Source organism: Molossus molossus, unplaced genomic scaffold (genome assembly GCF_014108415.1).
Source record: "Molossus molossus isolate mMolMol1 unplaced genomic scaffold, mMolMol1.p scaffold_m16_p_18, whole genome shotgun sequence".
Taxonomy (NCBI): domain Eukaryota; kingdom Metazoa; phylum Chordata; class Mammalia; order Chiroptera; family Molossidae; genus Molossus; species Molossus molossus.
In genome coordinates, this window is record NW_023425353.1 from 20,442,290 (window position 1) to 20,458,743 (window position 16,454).

The following is a 16,454-nucleotide window of genomic DNA, read 5'->3' on the forward strand; positions in this document are numbered from 1 at the left end:
CTTTTCCACTTCTTTGTTCAGAGAGAGAGGAAGAGAGAGAGAGAGAGAGAAACATCGATGTGAAAGGGACACATCGAGTGGCTGCCACCCGCTCGACCAACCAGGGCCGGGGACAAACTGCAACCGAGGTACGTGCCCTTAGCGGGAACCGAACCCGGGTCTCTCCGGACCGCAGGCCGACGCTCTAACCACTGAGCCAAACCGGCCAGGGCTTTACCCACTATTTTAAGCATCCACTGATCATTTTTATCTGAAATGAATACTACTATAATGATAACCAATTTTTTTTTCTACATTTCATAATTGGCTTTCTACTACAGAAATAGCTTTCCCCTTTCTTCCATTTACACACACACATTTACAATGTATGTGAATATTTATGTCAATGTAGACTCATGGTTATTTTATTTAATGGGTTATAATCCTATACTGTCTTACTTATTTTGATGCTCAGATTGTCCTGGATTTGGCCAGTGGACATTTCTTCAAACTACCTAATGTGTCCTTTATTATGTCCCCATTATTCTTCGAGTAGTTTCTTATATTTTGTTTTATTTTTATTTTTTGGTACATGCCCCTAGCCTCTAGGACCTAGCGGGAGCTGAACTTGGGACTCTCTGGTCCGTAGGCCAATGCTCCAACCGCTGAGCCAAACCAGCCAGGGCTAGTTTCTTATATTTTGGGTTAAGAAGCTTTTCCCTGCCTCAACCCTGAAGTTAGCCACTTTTTTCAAGAATTCTTGGTTTCTTTTGGTGAAGAGTAGTATTTAGAAATGATGATCTGGGCATTCGTGTTCTCAGGGTATTTGTGGACTTCTAATTGGACATATTTTTAACATTTGGTCGGGGGGGGGCATGTAAGAGGAGGCTCGAGACTTGAAGCTACCTGGCTCAGCATCTCATTTTAAGAGTATAGGAAAATTCGCCCTGGCCGGTTTGGCTCAGCGGTTAGAGCGTTGGCCTGCGGTCCGGAGAGACCCGGGTTCAGTTCCCGCTAAGGGCACGTACTTCGGTTGCAGTTTGTCCCCGGCCCTGGTTGGTCGTGCGGGTGGCAGCCACTTGATGTGTCCCTTTCACATCGATGTTTCTCTCTCTCTGTCTCTCCCTCCCACTCTATCTGTACAAAAAATGGAGAAATGTCCTCGGGTGAGGATTAAAAAAAAAAGAGTATAGGAAAATTCATCTTCTTTAAACATGAACAACAGACAGTAATTTCAGCCAAATCTCGTATAGGTTATTAAAACAAAAAGAGAGAGAAACGTAGAATAAAATCCTTCCACAGAAACCGAACCACAAAAGAAATGAACACCATGTCAGATAAAATACATTTCAAAACAAGCTAAAAGAAAGTAGTAGCCCTTTTTGCACTACCCAGAGAGGTTCCCATATGGTGGTGTACTCGGTTCCTACATAATATAAAGGGAAACTTTCACAATGTTTGGAGCCCTTGGTGTCCTGCGGAGGAAGGAGAAGCTTGTCCTCAAGCTCCTTGCAGCAGGAAGGCACTTAGGTTAACTCCAAATGGAACAGCACATCTACAGAAGGAAGAGTGATGGCCTGTATACCATAAATCTGAAGAGAACCTGGAAAAAGCTTCTGCAGGCAGCTCGTGCCATTGTTGCCATTGAAAACCCTGCTTATGTCAGTCATATCGTCCAGGAACACTGGCCAGCAAGCTGTGCTGAAGTTTGCCGCCACCCCTGGATCCCCTGCTATTGCTGACCCCTCACTCCTGGAACCTTCACTAACCAGATCAAGGCAGCCTTCCAGGAGCTGATACTTCTGGTGGTTACTGATCCCAGAAGCTGAGCACTGGCTTCTCACTGAGGCATCTTATGTTAACCTGCTTGCCATTGCTCTTTGTAACACAGACTCTCCTTTTACTACATGGACATTGCCATCCCTGGCAACAAGGGGGCTCACTCAGTGGGTCTGATGTGAATGCTGGCCCGGGAAGTACTGTGCATGCATGGCACCATCTCCCGTGAACACCTATGGGAGGTCCTGCCTGATCTCTGCTTCTACAGAGATCTTGAAGAGATTCAAGCCCTGGCCGGTTTGGCTCAGCGGTTAGAGCGTTGGCCTGCGGTCTGGAGAGACCCAGCTTCGGTTCCCGCTAAGGGCATGTACCTCGGTTGCAGTTTGTCCCCGGCCCTGGTTGGTCGTGTGGATGGCAGCCACTCGATGTGTCCCTTTCACATCGATGTTTCTCTCTCTCTCTCTCTTCCTCTTTCTCCCTCCCACTCTATCTGTACAAAAAATGGAAAAATGTCCTCGGGTGAGGATTTAAAAAAAAAAAAGAGAGATTCAAAAGGAAGATCAGGCTGCTGCTGAAAAGGCTGTAACCAAGGAGGAATTTCAGGGTGAATGCAGTGCTCCAGGTCCCAGGTTCACTGCTGCTCAACCTGAGGTCGCGGGCTGGTCTGAAGGTGCAAGTTCCCCCTGTGCCTAGTCAGCAGTTTCCTACTGAAGACTGAAGTGCTCAGCCTGCCGCTGAAGAATGGTCTGCAGCCCCCACTGCTCAGGCCCCTGAGCGGGAGGGACAACCGCTGTGTAGCCTTAAGCTGTCTTTCCACAAACTCTTGAAGAAGATGGAAATAATGTTGATGAAAAATAAGCAGTTTCTTAAAAATAATAAAGTAAGAATGATAGAAGCAGTGAAAAAAAGCATGAGTAAAATTTATTAAAATTCAGAAATGAGATGATTGGAGGTAAAAACAATTTGAAAAGAGAAAAAGTAGAGGTTAGGTAAGAACTGGAAATAAAAAAAAATAGAGATAAAGACTAAGGTAAAATTAACACAGGAATGAATGAACTATAGATAATATCTGAAGTGAAATAAAAGAGAAAAAAAATGAAAAAAAAGAAGAAAGCCATTAAAAGGACTTGGGAAAAATAATTTGGATAGGAAAAAATGATTTAACATATGTAAAATAGAAGTCCCTGAAGAAGAAAACCAAAGCAATGAAACAATAAAATACTGTAAACTATAATTCAAAGAAACTTTACTAAATTAGAATAGAACTTGAAATACATATTGAAAGTGTTCACTATATACGTGGGAAAATCAAACGAAAACATCTACATCAATATGTTCTAATAAAACTATTGAACTTTAAAGCAAAAAGTAATCCTTTAGTTATTTAGAGAAAAAGACTAAGTTTCTGGAGAAGGGAGGAAAACAAGATTGTCATCAGACTAATAACAATGCTTTATGCCAAAAGATAATAAGGTAATGCATTTTAAAAATTCATTGAAAGAAAACATGAGGCAAGGATTTTACATCTAGCTGAAGTGACCTTTAGTTATAAAGGCCATATGCAAACTGTTATGATGTAAAGATTCAAGGAATATTGTTCCCATGAACCCTTCCTAAGAAATCCATTAGAGAATGAGCTTCAGAAAATGAAGTGAATGAAGAAACATTAGCATAAGAACTGTTATGATGAAACATTATATGTTTAGCTGTAGAACTTGGAACTAAATGATGGTTATAGGGGAGACAGTATAGTCTGTGGTGGCTTTATGCTCTGACAATATAACTATTAAAAATATAGGACAACAGTGGGGAGGGCATGTGGTATGCATGGCATAAGCTCACTTGCCTTTTTTAAAATATCAGCTTTATTGCTGAGTAATTTAATTGCTTTTTAAGTATTAACTGGGAGTAAAAGCCTATTTCTTGAAATGAGATGCTGAAGAGGACTAAAAAGAGGTTATAGCTAACTATAGTATTGCTTACAGGGCAAAGAAAACGAAAATAGTCCAAAAATAGAGAGGACTAAGTGTTATATAAAGGTAACCAGAGGAACAAAAACACAAACCTTTCTAAATACCAAAAGATAGATTAAAAAAAAAAAAATTATGTGTTCAAATAAAATAGGTCATATAGTGTAAGACTATACACACACACACAATTTATATAATATTTAACAGTAAGAACTGAAGCCATACATGTATATAATATCAATAAATGTTAATGGGCTTACTCTTATATTAAAAAACAATTCAGGTTGGCTTTCAAAGCAAAACTTAATTCTGTGCCATGTACAGGAAACATCATAGCTAAATGGAGAGATTCTGGAAGGGTAAAAACACAAGGATAGACAAAGATACGTAGGTAAATGCAAACAGAAAAAAAGCAGGAGTCTCAGTCTTGATATCCGACAGATGGGATTTCAGATCAGAAAGCATTACAAGAGACAAAGAAGGGTACTTGATAGTGGCAAGCTGCAGTCAGTGGTCAGAGGAAACGGACTGTCTATATACAGCCGAGTGTTCTCTAGGATGTTTTGTTTTATGAAAAAAGAAAAATGTGTACAGAATGAAGGAGGAAGCAAACATATGAATGTGTATGTAAACTTTGTTTTTTAACATAAATAAAATTTATTATTTATTTATTGTTAATCCTCCTGAGAATATTTTTCATTGATTTTTTTTTTTTCAAAGAGAAAGTGAAGGGAGGAAGGAAGGGGGAGAGAGAGAGAGAGAGAGAAATAGATGTGAGAGAGATACATTGGTTGGTTGCCTCCTGCACTCGCCCTGACCAAGGCCAGGGATTGAACCTGCAACCCAGGTACATGCCCTTCACCAGAATCAAACCCAAGGCCCTCTGGCGCATGGGCTGACACTCCAACCACTAACTCACACCGGCCAGGGCAAATGTATTTTGAAAAATAAAAGAATAAATCATTTTTAAGTTACCTGTAGGGAAAGAAGGGAATACAATGAGTGGGACAGGATATAAGCTCGGCACCTAATTATGATCTCTAATACCATTTTCACTGAAATGAATGAGGGCTCCTTGGAGATGTAGCTGATTTCTGGACTAGAGCAAGAAATACAAGGTGATCCTGAATCTTTTTTTTTTATCCTCACCTGAGGACATTTTTGCATTTTATCTTCAGATAGAGCGGGAGGGAGAGTGGGAAGAAGAGACAGAGAGAAATATCGACATGAGAGAGACACAGCGAGTGGTTGCCACCCACAGAACCCCAACCGGGGCCGGGGACAAACTGCAACTGAGGTACGTGCCCTTAGCATACGAACCCGGGTCTCTCCGGTCCGCGGGCTGACGCTCTAACCGCAGAGCCAAACCAGCTAGGGCTGGAACATCTTTTTATACCAAAAGTAAAAACAGTATTGATGACTGTTTACTAGGGTCAAGTCAGAAGGACTGAGGAGCCAACCTGAAGATCTGGTTAAAGATAGGACAGTTGAGCATCAACAGGACAAGAGTTGCAATGGCCTGAAACATCGTGTGTGACCTAGTCTATAATTTTACAGCGAAACTTAAATAGAATTCTTAATGGTCACTTTGGAGGATGGCTAGGGACCAGCTGATAATTTTGAAGGCTGGTAAATACAGGGAAAGTATAAAGATATATCCTGCCTTCTTTTTGTGAACTATACCTTAGGGCAGCAATTTTCAACCGGTGTGCTGCAAGAATTTTTAAAACATGCAATATCTGACTATTTAGTCAGGGGCACTCACCTCTTTTCTCTTAGATTGTCAAATAAAAAATAGCAGCCCTGGCCTGTTTGGCTCAGCGGTTAGAGCATTGGCCTGCGGTCCAGAGAGATCCAGGTTCGGTTTCTGCTAAGGGCATGTACCTCGCTTACAGTTTGTTCCCGGTGCTGGTTGGTCGTGTGGGTGGCAGCCACTCGATGTGTCCCTTTCACATCGATGTTTCTTTCTCTCTCTCTTCCTCTTTCTCCCTCCTGCTCTATCTGAATAAAAAATGGAAAAATGTCCTCAGGTGAGGATTAAATAAATAAATAAATACATAAATAAATAGCAGACAATACAACAATAGCCATCCAGTGTGAATAAATAAAAATTATAGCTATTTTTTGTCAGATCAGCAAAAAATATATTTTTTGGTGTGCCAGAGAATTTTAGTAATCAGTTTATGTTTGCCATGGGATGAAAAAGGTTACCTTAGGGTAATCAAAAACAGTTGAAAAAGATAACTTTTTCTTTATAGAAGTGGTATATTGCTTAGTAAACGAAGAAGGGGTGATAGAAAATTATCATTTGTAGCCCCTAATGAATGAATGAATGCATCTATGTAGTGACTATTAAAAACTGCTGATATCCCAAACGGAGAGACAAACAGACTGAGTGTGCCTCTCGATGGAAGGATGCAACTCCACTTATGAAATAATCTTACTCTCTTTCTCCCAAGAGTCAAATATAAATTTGATCAAGCCTCTAGCTATAAGTACTGATTTATAGAAAATATAGAGGTCAGTAGAAAAACTGGTTATCACAGGGAGGCAACCAGTAAAAGCAGATTCAGAAAAACTATATAGGATAAAAGGCTGAGTCTCTCAAGAAGTATGCCGCAAGAAAAAGAGAGACTGGGGGCTATGGGTGGGGAGGGAGAAAGAACATACAGAGTAAAAGAGATTTAGGCGATATATCAACCATTTGCAATATATGGATTTCATTTGGATCCTGACTTGACTGAACAAACTGAAAAAATCATTTATGAGACATTTGGGGAAATTTGGACATGGAATATACGTATATTTAATATGAAGGAATTATTGCTCATTTTTTAAGGGGCGGTTATGTAAAAAGTTGTTTTCTTTTAGAAATATATACTGAGATTATATTGGATGAAATTATATGATATTAGGAATTGGTCGGGTGGGGGTAGAGTGTGTGAGGGTATAGATCAGGGGTTGGCAAAATATCTCTAAAGGACCAGACAGTTAATATTTTAGGCTTTATTAGCTGAGTGGTTTCTGTAACAGTTGCCTACCTCTATTGCAGTGTGAAAGGAGCCACAGACAGTATGTAAAAAAGCATGGCTGTGTTCCAATAAACTTTATTTACAAAATAGATAGCAGGCCGAATTTAGCCCACGTGTTGTAGTTAGCTAAGTTCTGCAGATCTAGATGGAAAGATTGACCATGAAATGACAGTTGTTGAACCTAGAGTACAAGAGGATTCATTATACTATTTTCTCTACTTTTATATATATTTGAAAACTCTCATAATAAAAAATTAACTAGATACCTTTTGGATAAATTATAGTAATAGGGGGTTGGGCCCATTCTCCTTGTTTTGCATACAACTCTTATTAAACTAATCAGGATGTAGCTTTATCTAGGAGGCTTTTTATCTAAAACTCTCAAAGAAGCAATTGTTGGACTCTCAGATATTAAAATGACATACACACCTCTAAACCATTTTCATTGGTTTAATTTAGTTTAGTTTCTCTGTGATCCATGGCTGACTCTTATGACTAATCACTCATTTTATTCTCTCATCTAGGCATTAGAGATAAGGTGTCTGATTGGGGCGAGTTCCTGCAACAGACCCTGAAGGGAGCTTGTAGTCCTCCTGTTCCGCTACTAGAGGGCGTGAGTATTACTGCTTGCAGAAACAGCATGGAAAACCCTGGCAGTCTTTAGTGATATTTATTTTTTGTTCAAGGAATCTTAAAAATTGGTTGCTCATTTACTATCCCAAGGCAAAGAAGCATTATTACTAAGACATAGGCATGGGTATTGGGAGGTTTTACCTTATCCTCAGAGGTTACAAACTGGTAGCTTGCTCAGGGCCTAAAGTATTCTGAATTAGTTGCTAACACATAAAAATTAAGTTTTACAGTTTCTTTTATGCAGCTGGAAAATGCAGCATTTGGGGGCTCTCTGTAACTGTGCAAGGGTTGATTCTACTTGAGGATGGGTATTTGTGACTCCCACACTAGGTGCCTTGAAACTCCCTTTTTTTTCTACTCAGAGACAGTAGATCTGCAGTACTTACACCACAGCAGTCCTTTTAAATTAGTGTAGATTTTGAACTTGTTAGTGATTATAGATTTCTTGTTTTTATGAAACCAGTTTATTGGTTATAACATTTCTAAATTATATTTTGTTATTTTCTTTGTGGCATATGTGAAATGCTATGTATGACGGTTCCAATTTCTCTACATCCTTGACAACACTTGTTATTCTCTTTTTGGTTATAACAATCCTAGTAAGTGTAAAGTAGTACCTCAGTTTGGTTTAGGGACATCACTCATTTCCCTAATGACTAATGATGTTGAGCATCTTTTTAAATGCTTATTTGCAATTCATGTCTCTATTTTTAGAGAAATGTCTTTGCCTATTTAAAATTTTTATTTAGCTCAGCTGGTGTGGCTTGGTGGATTGAGTGTCGTCCCATGGACTGAGATGTCCTGGTTCGATTCCCGGTCAGGGCACATGCCCAGGTTGGGGGCTCAATCCCCAGTAATGGGCGTGCAGGAGGCAGCCAATTGGTGTTTCTCTCACATCGATGTTTCTGTCTTTCTCTCCCTTCCTCTCTCTCTAAAAAATCAATAAAAACATATTTGAGCCCTGGCTGGCTTGGCTCATCGGTTAGAGTGTCAGCCCACAGACCACAGAGTTGCGGGTTCAATTCTGATCAAGAGCACATACTTCAGTTGTCATTCAGCCCCCAGTCCTGGTCAGGGTCCTATGAGAGGCAGCCAGTGGATATGTCTTTGTCTCTCCCTCCCCCTGCCTGCCCCCCTTCCTGCCCCCCTCTCCCTCCTCTTCCTTCTCCTCCCTCTCTCTGTCTGGAGATAAATGGAAAAAAAATCCTCGGGTGAGCCCGGTTGGTGTGGCTCAGTGGTTGAGCATCGACCCATGCACCAAGAGGTTGCCAGTTGAATTCCCAGTCGGGGCACATGCCCAGGTTGTGGGCCAAGTCACATGTGGGCATGCAAGAGGCAGCCAGTCAATGTCTTTTCTCATCAATGTTCTATCTCTCTCTCCCCCTCTTCCTCTAAAATCAATAAAGAAAAAAAAATTAAATAACGATCTTTGGGTGAGGATTAAAAATATATATATTTGAAAAAAATAAAAAATAAATAAAATATTTATTTATTTATTTATTGATCCCCACCTGAGGATATATTTTGTATTGATTTTTTTTTTTTTTATCCTCACCTGAGGATATTCTTCCATTTTTTGTACAGATAGAGTGGGAGGGAGAGAGAGAAAGGGAGAGAGAGAGAGAAACATCGACGTGAAGAGACACATCGAGTGGCTGCCACCCGCACGACCAACCAGGGCCGGGGACAAACTGCAACCGAAGTACGCGCCCTTAGCGGGAACCGAACCTGGGTCTCTCCGGACCGCAGGCCGACGCTCTAACCGCTGAGCCAAACTGGCCAGGGCTGATTTTTTTTTTTTAAGAGTGAAAGGAAGGAGAAGAGAAACACCGATGTGAGAGAGAAACACCGATGTGAGAGAGAAACATCAGTTGGTTGCCTCCTATACACACCCTGACAGAGGATCAAACCCACAATCAAGATGTGTGCCTTGACTGGAAATCTAACCTGAAACTTTTTGGTGTACAGGATGATGCTCTAACCAACTGAGCCACCTGGCCAGGGTGCTCATTTTTAAATTGGGTTAATGTCTTTTAATTATTGAGTTATAAGAGTTTCTTACAAATTCTAGTTGCCAAATAGATTTCCAAATATTATCACCAATTCTGTGGATTATCTTTTTACTTTCTTGATATAATTTACAGCGCAAAAGTTTTTTATTTTGATGTAGTCCAATTTATCTGTTTGTTTTTGCTTGTACTTATGGTGTCATCTAAGAAGGCTTTGCTTAACTCAAGGTCATGCAGATTTACTCTCACGTTTTCTTCTAAGTTTTTTTTTTATATGTTTAGCTCTTGTGTTTAATTCTGTGATTCATTTACATTCCCCTGTAAAACTTGGTGAACATTCTATTGCAAGCAAATCTTTATATAGCATACTCTGACTCATTTCATTTTGTTTAGCCAGGAGTTGGCACATACTAAACACTCACTAAAATGTGAGTGAATGAGTGAAATCATGAACAAATGAATTAATAAACATCCTTCTCTGCATTGCCTTTGATTCTGCCATTCTGATTTTTAGCTGTGAATGTATTCCTCCACTTGCTCCTGTGTTCTTTTGCATAATAAGAATATGCAAGTGTCACAGAGCAGTTATTAGAAAAAATGTAAGTTTGAATATTAAGAAATGGTTATGTGATGATGTTAGAATCAGCATTCCTTTGTGTTCTTTATTGTAGCTTTTAATATATATCTAGAGAGTGAGAATTAAACTATTCCTTTCCATTGGTGTAATCAAAACAGTATGTTTGTAAGAACATTGTGAAATGAGTGAAAAATCAGAAACAACTGAAATGACATCCGTAGAGAAGTGGATAAATTACTGCCCATTTGTAATACAGAATAACAATAAAATAGTTTAAAAGAAGAGGAAGATTTGTGTGTGCTATTATAGAAAGATAGCTACGATGTATTAAGTGACAAACACAAACTGAAAAACGGTATACAGTGCTCCTGTTGAAAAAAAAAAGTGTGAGTGTGAGAGACACAGACTTGTGTGTAGAAAACCCAGTTTCAGAGTATATGCCAAAATGTTTATTGTGTGTGTGTTTTTTTTAAGATTTTTTTCCCCTTTATTAATTTTTAGAGAGAGAGGAAGGGAGAGGGAGAGAGAGATAGAAACATCGATGAGAGAGAACATCAACTGGCCACCTCCTGCATGCACTGGGGATTGGGTCCACCACCTGGGGCATGTACCCTGACCGAGAATTGAACCACTGACCTCTTGGTGCATGGGATGATGCTCAACCACTGAGCCACACTGGCCGGGCTGGCTTTTTTTCTTGTAGGTGGAATTGTGGAGTATTTTTATTTTTGTTATTTGATTTCTCTCTTTGATGATCATATCTGCTTTTACACTTAGAGACCAATGACGATATTTTAAAAACCCTTACTAGATGAAACTGTGTAACATTATCCTAGAGATAGTGATCTTTTAGAATAGTTATATTGCATTATAGGTAGATTTTTTTTTTTTTTAAAGACAAACATTTTTATATAACCTACAAATAATATTATAGGATCTCGTTTGATATTAGAAAGTTCAGTGTTACTGGCTTTGAATGGGTAAAAATATAAAGGCTTAGCCTGGCTGGTGTGGCCCAGTGGCTTGAGCATCATCCAGACTGAGAGGTCCCAGCTTGATTCCTAGTCAGGGCATATGCCCAGGTTGCGGGCTGGATCCCTGGTAGGGGGTGTGCAGGAGGCAGCCAATTGATGTGCATCTATGTTTCTATCTCTCTCTTTTAAAAAAATCAATAAAAACATTTAAAAAAAGAAAAAACACCCTAGCCGGTTTGGCTCAGTGGTAGAGTGTTGGCCCGCAGACCAAAGAGGTCCCGGGTTCGATTCCAGCCAAGGGCACGTACCTCAGTTGCGGTTCATCTCTGGCCCCAAGTTGGGGTTGTGCGGGTGGCAATCAATTGATGTATCTCTCTCACATCAAAGTTTTTCTCTCTCTCTCTCTCCCTCCCTCTCACTCTGTCTGAAGATAAATGTAAAAATATCCTCGGGTGAGGATTAAAAAAAAAAAAATTAAGGTTCATTTGAGGTTATTTAAAACTTGACTCTTTAAAATACTATGTGACTTCCCTTATTTAATAATTTCTCTTTTTCTACCTACAGCTCCGTAATGGAAGGAATCCTTTAGATCTCATTGCTCCAGGTTCCAGGCTAGAATGTCAAGCTTTCCAGGACTCTTTAAGCACTTGGATTGTTACTGTAGTAGAAAATATTGGGGGAAGGCTGAAGCTACATTATGAAGGACTTGAAAGTTCTGACAATTTCGAACATTGGTTGTATTACTTGGATCCATTTCTTCATCACGTTGGTTGGGCAGCTCAGCAGGGATATGAACTTCAGCCCCCATTAGGTGAAGAGTAATACAACATTTTTCTTTTAACTAGTACATTATTGTTATATTACATTTTTATTAGTATTTGTGAGACTGAGAAAAGCATTCTGCATATTACAAAAGCCTTTTATTTTTACTTTGCATAATAGAGATATTATAAAAAATGTGTAGGGAGTTAAATTAAACACCTATTTTTCTTTTAGTTCTGTTGCTTTTGTAATTTGCCACTCATACTGATATACTTACCTCATAGACTTCTTCTCCATCTCATACTGACTTCTTACCAAAATTAAAGAAAAATTCTCTAGGTGGCATTCAAACAGGTATGGCAGTGGGACAGATCTTGGGTTCAAAGCAATTTGTTGAACAAGAGATTATAACTGGAGTTACTATTTAAATCAATTTGCATTTGTTATTATGTGCCCCAATTTGGATGCTGTATTATGTTATTTTGTGGACCACAGCAGTCCTCCTGATCTCAATATAGATTTTTATTACACTTAACCACCCAGGCTCTGAACAGAGGAGACAAAGAAGGTACAAGTTCTTTGAGTGAAGATGGTATAAGTGGGCTTGAACCCTTTTCTTTTCCCAGTGGAAAGTGACTTTTTTACTTATGCGAATGCTTTCAGAATAGTTATTAAGTGTATAAGTTCTGTCATTATTTAAAGTTGCCTGGCCAGTGTGGCTCAGTGGCTTGAGCATCGTCCCATGGCCTGAGAGGTCTCAGTTCAATTCCCAGTCAGGGCACATGCCTCGGTTTTAGGCTCAATCCCCAATAAGGGGCATGCAGGAGGCAGCCGATTGATGTGTCTCTCTCCCATTGATATTTCTATCTTTGTCTCTCTCCCTCTAAAAAATCAATATAAACATATTTAAAAATAATTAAAAAAAAAAAATAAAGTTACCTATCTTGTTTTACTAAAGCCATCAGACATCTGAAAAATGAAACCGAATGGCAAGAGATTTTGGCCAAAGTGAAAGAGGAAGAGGAAGAGCCATTACCATCTTACTTATTTAAGGTAAAAACAAACAAGTAGAGTAAAACAATTTAAGGGAGGTACAAAGCATAGAATAACCTCTAGAGTCAGTGAGTGTCCTGTGGCATCTGAAGGAGGGAAGAGGTTTGAAGGCTCACCTGTTTCTTCTTCTAAAAATGGTCTAGGTTTTCTCCTACAGTTCTCTTAAAGCATTTCAAGCCTTTTCTACTCTTTAAAAGTATATTTTTAAATTTTAATTATAGTTGACACAATATTATATTAGTTTCAGGTGTACCGCATAGTGATTAAACATTTATATAACTTACAAAGTGTTCCCCCAGTAAGTCTAGTACCCATCTGACACCATACATAGTTATTACAGTATTATTGATTATATTTTCTACGCTGTATTCTACATCCTGTTACTTTTTTATAACTGGCAATTTATACTTCTTAATCCCTTCAAAGTGAAGGGATTTTTAACTACATAGTTTTGACTTGTTATCAAATAAACTTGTTTTTCCTTCAGGTAGCCTTTGTGTTCAAAATATAGAGAGTATGAGTGCCTCCTGTGGTTTTATTCCTCAGTAATTTTTTCAGGGAAGAAAATTATAGAATTAGGTTATTTACCAGAAGCTGGACAGTTACATTGTTTTAATTAATTAAGAGTAGTATTCAGCTATATATAAGTATAAAATAATGTGAAAATACTGTATTCTTATTTCCTCTTGGTGTTTGCATTTCAGGACAAACAAGTGATTGGAACACATGCATTCTCTGTAAATATGAAATTGGAAGCTGTGGATCCCTGGTCTCCTTTTGGGATTTCTCCTGCTACAGTTGTTAAGGTAAAATGGGGCCAACTTTCTTAGTAAGAATTCCTATCAGGGTGACTGGTTTAAGAAATTGGTAGTATTTTGATTTCAAGCTCTACTAATCCAACCCATTGTTTTTCATAAGCTGTGAGGTTAGAATTACTTCTGTACACATTTTTACTTGTACTGTCCAGTTCTCTGTGGCCCATCCCTTTTTCTGAGGTTGGTTGCCCCAGCCAGCCAACCAAAGACTGGGCGCCAGAGTAGAGGGGCATGTTTTGGGGGGGCAGGTCTAGATGTACTAGAGGAGGTTTAACTGGCAGGTGGACCATGGTATCTGCAAAGTATGCAGGTGGGCATTGTCATTGGTGTCCAGCCAGGTGCGTGGCTCACTGAGCTGAGGAGACGTGTGGGGAGCAGCTGATTAGTGTCACAGGAGCTGCCACTTGGATTGCTCCAGCCATGGATTTCAGGTTCAAACTTTAATCTTTTGAAAGACTGATACCAGTAAGGCTCTTGTTAGGAGTAACCACAAGAACTGGGCAGGTTGTCAAGGCCCAGTTACTCAGTTACTAGAACTGAGGCATAAAGGAGAGAATTTCAGTTTAAAAACCCATTTGCTGAAAGTAGAACCAAAAGTTAAGTATGACTAGAAGAGGAATGGTTGCCTTGCTGCTGATTCATCCAACCTGTTAAGATTTAAAGTTTCCTTGCCTTGGAAGAAGATTATTCTTAGAACAGGGAGGAATTCTAACTCTGCCATGGGATTAGAAGGCTGCGACTGGAGTCTGAGGGCTGTGGGGTAGTAAGGTGCCAGAGGAGGTTCATAAAACCTCTTTGGCATTTGAAACTAGGCTAGGATTTGAAAATCTAATATACTGGTGTAGTTGACTCTTCAGTAAGCCTAACCTAAATTTTGTTTGGAGCCTCAGTGCTTAGATTTGAATCCAGGTTCTGCTTGTTCCTGGCTGTGTAACATGAGGCCAGTTATTTAACCTCTTTTTAAACTTAGTTTCTTTATCTGCAAAATGGGGTTGATAATGGTGCCTACCTCATTAGACTGTTAGGAATATTAAAACTGAATTAATACATGAAAAGCATTAAATTAAAACAGTGCCTGACAAAGAGCTAACATTTATTGAATATATATTATTATTTTTAATACCCATTGTAGCTATGAACTTATTTTTTTTAATCCTCACCCAAGGATATATCTTAATTGATTTTTAGAGAGAGACAGAGAGAAACATCGATTGGTTGCCTCCCATATGCACCCCAACTAGGCATCAAACCCGAAACCTAGGTACGTGCCCTAACTGGGAATCAAACCTGCAAACTTTTTGGTGTATGAGATGATACTCCAACCAACTGAGCTACCTGGCCAGGGTGTAGCTATGAACTTTTGTAACATGTTCGGCTGTGCCAAGGAAATGTGTGTGTGTGTGTGTGTGTGTGTGTGTGTGTGTGTGTTGTGTACACATAAACCATTCATCTATTAATTAAATTGTATGTACAGGTTTTTGATGAGAAGTACTTTCTGGTGGAAATGGATGATTTGCGACCAGAGAATCACGCGAAGCGATCTTTTGTGTGTCATGTCAACAGTCCTGGTATTTTCCCTGTGCAGTGGAGTCTGAAGAATGGTTTACACATCAGCCCCCCTCCTGGTATCCATTCATTCTGTTCTGAATTGTTTATTGGGAACTTTCCTTTGAAATGAGATTTATCAGATGGCATTATCTGGATCTTTTTTTCCTTTTTCTCTTCATGCCCCAGGCTATCCTTAACATTTTGAGTGCCCAAGACAAGTATAGATGAAGGTCTAGATTCCATATATTTACATATTTGAAAGTTATAGATTAAGTAAAACTACTATATAAAGTATGTTCTATCCTCCTACCTTGACAAATGCATCTCCTTGACAACCTAGGGTTCCATGCAGGTTCCTTAGCTCCTTCTATCTTGTTTCTGTTGGGAGGTCACAGAGAGTTGGCAGTAGTATGTGCAGTGGATGTTGGGAGCTGACTTATGCGAAGAGACGTTAGAGCTAGAGCTAGGAGATAGATTATTGATGATTTTTAGGTTTCTGGGCTTCATCTTGGAGAGAGACTCTTCAGATTCCAGAGAGAGGTTTATGGTCAGCAGTAGGACATAGAGGGGCTGTAGAAAGGAAGGTAGCAGCCTATTTTCTGGTGTTTGCATCTTTGCGAAATATAATCTTTGACCCTTTAATCAAGACTCATAAATATATGACTTAGTTGAGCTTGGATGAAATTTTTAATATTTTTAAACTTGGATATCTGGAAGTGTCAGACATTTTTCTGATTTTTCTATCAGCAAACCAAATTGTTTGGTAGTCTATATATCCTTTTTTAGTAGGCTCTGGTAAAGCCCGGCTTTACTGTCTAAATGTTGACCGCTGGAACATGGGGCTGGAAGTGCTCTGTGTGGTGCAGGAGTCATAAACTCGGAACCTTTGCCTTCCATTCAGCTTTCATTCATCCAGCAAACATTTATGGAATGTTTGCTATGAACCAGGCATTGGGCTTGTCACTGGGGAGGCAGAAGTGAGCACAACACATTTCCTTCAAGGAGCAAATGTGGGAAAACAGTGTGAGAGCCTCCCAGGTTCTCCTTCATCAGTGGACAGAGAGTGAGAGTGTCTGCCTGGTGGTGATGGGGTGAGGAACACACCTACAAGAGGAAGTTTTTGTTTTGCTGGAAGCCTCTGGACATCCCAAGTTTTTCCTGCCTTCTGCCTTTATGTGAAAAAGAAAACCAATTATTAAAGCTATTGGAGTCTTCAGCATTGTTAAAGACAACTCAGCTGTCTTTGTAAATAGAAGGAAAGTAGCGGAATATATAATTAAAAATGGCAGATAATTTACCATGAGGAATTGAGGTGGAGGTAGA

At 39.4% G+C, this 16,454-nt stretch overlaps 1 protein-coding gene and 1 pseudogene across 7 annotated transcripts in view; both read left to right on the top strand.

Moving 5' to 3' along the window:
• The window catches only part of SFMBT1 (Scm like with four mbt domains 1), a 145,949-nt gene that overhangs the window by 102,002 nt on the left and 27,493 nt on the right, over window positions 1–16,454 (top strand). For all 7 annotated transcript variants that reach the window (XM_036266416.1, XM_036266411.1, XM_036266412.1 and 4 more), the window contains 5 exons: window positions 7,285–7,373; window positions 11,518–11,764; window positions 12,674–12,768; window positions 13,473–13,574; window positions 15,058–15,208. In XM_036266416.1, coding sequence (XP_036122309.1) covers window positions 7,285–7,373; window positions 11,518–11,764; window positions 12,674–12,768; window positions 13,473–13,574; window positions 15,058–15,208 — 684 coding nt within the window. The remainder of the gene's footprint in view (window positions 1–7,284; window positions 7,374–11,517; window positions 11,765–12,673; window positions 12,769–13,472; window positions 13,575–15,057; window positions 15,209–16,454) is intronic.
• Window positions 1,434–2,686, top strand: LOC118633473 (annotated as a pseudogene).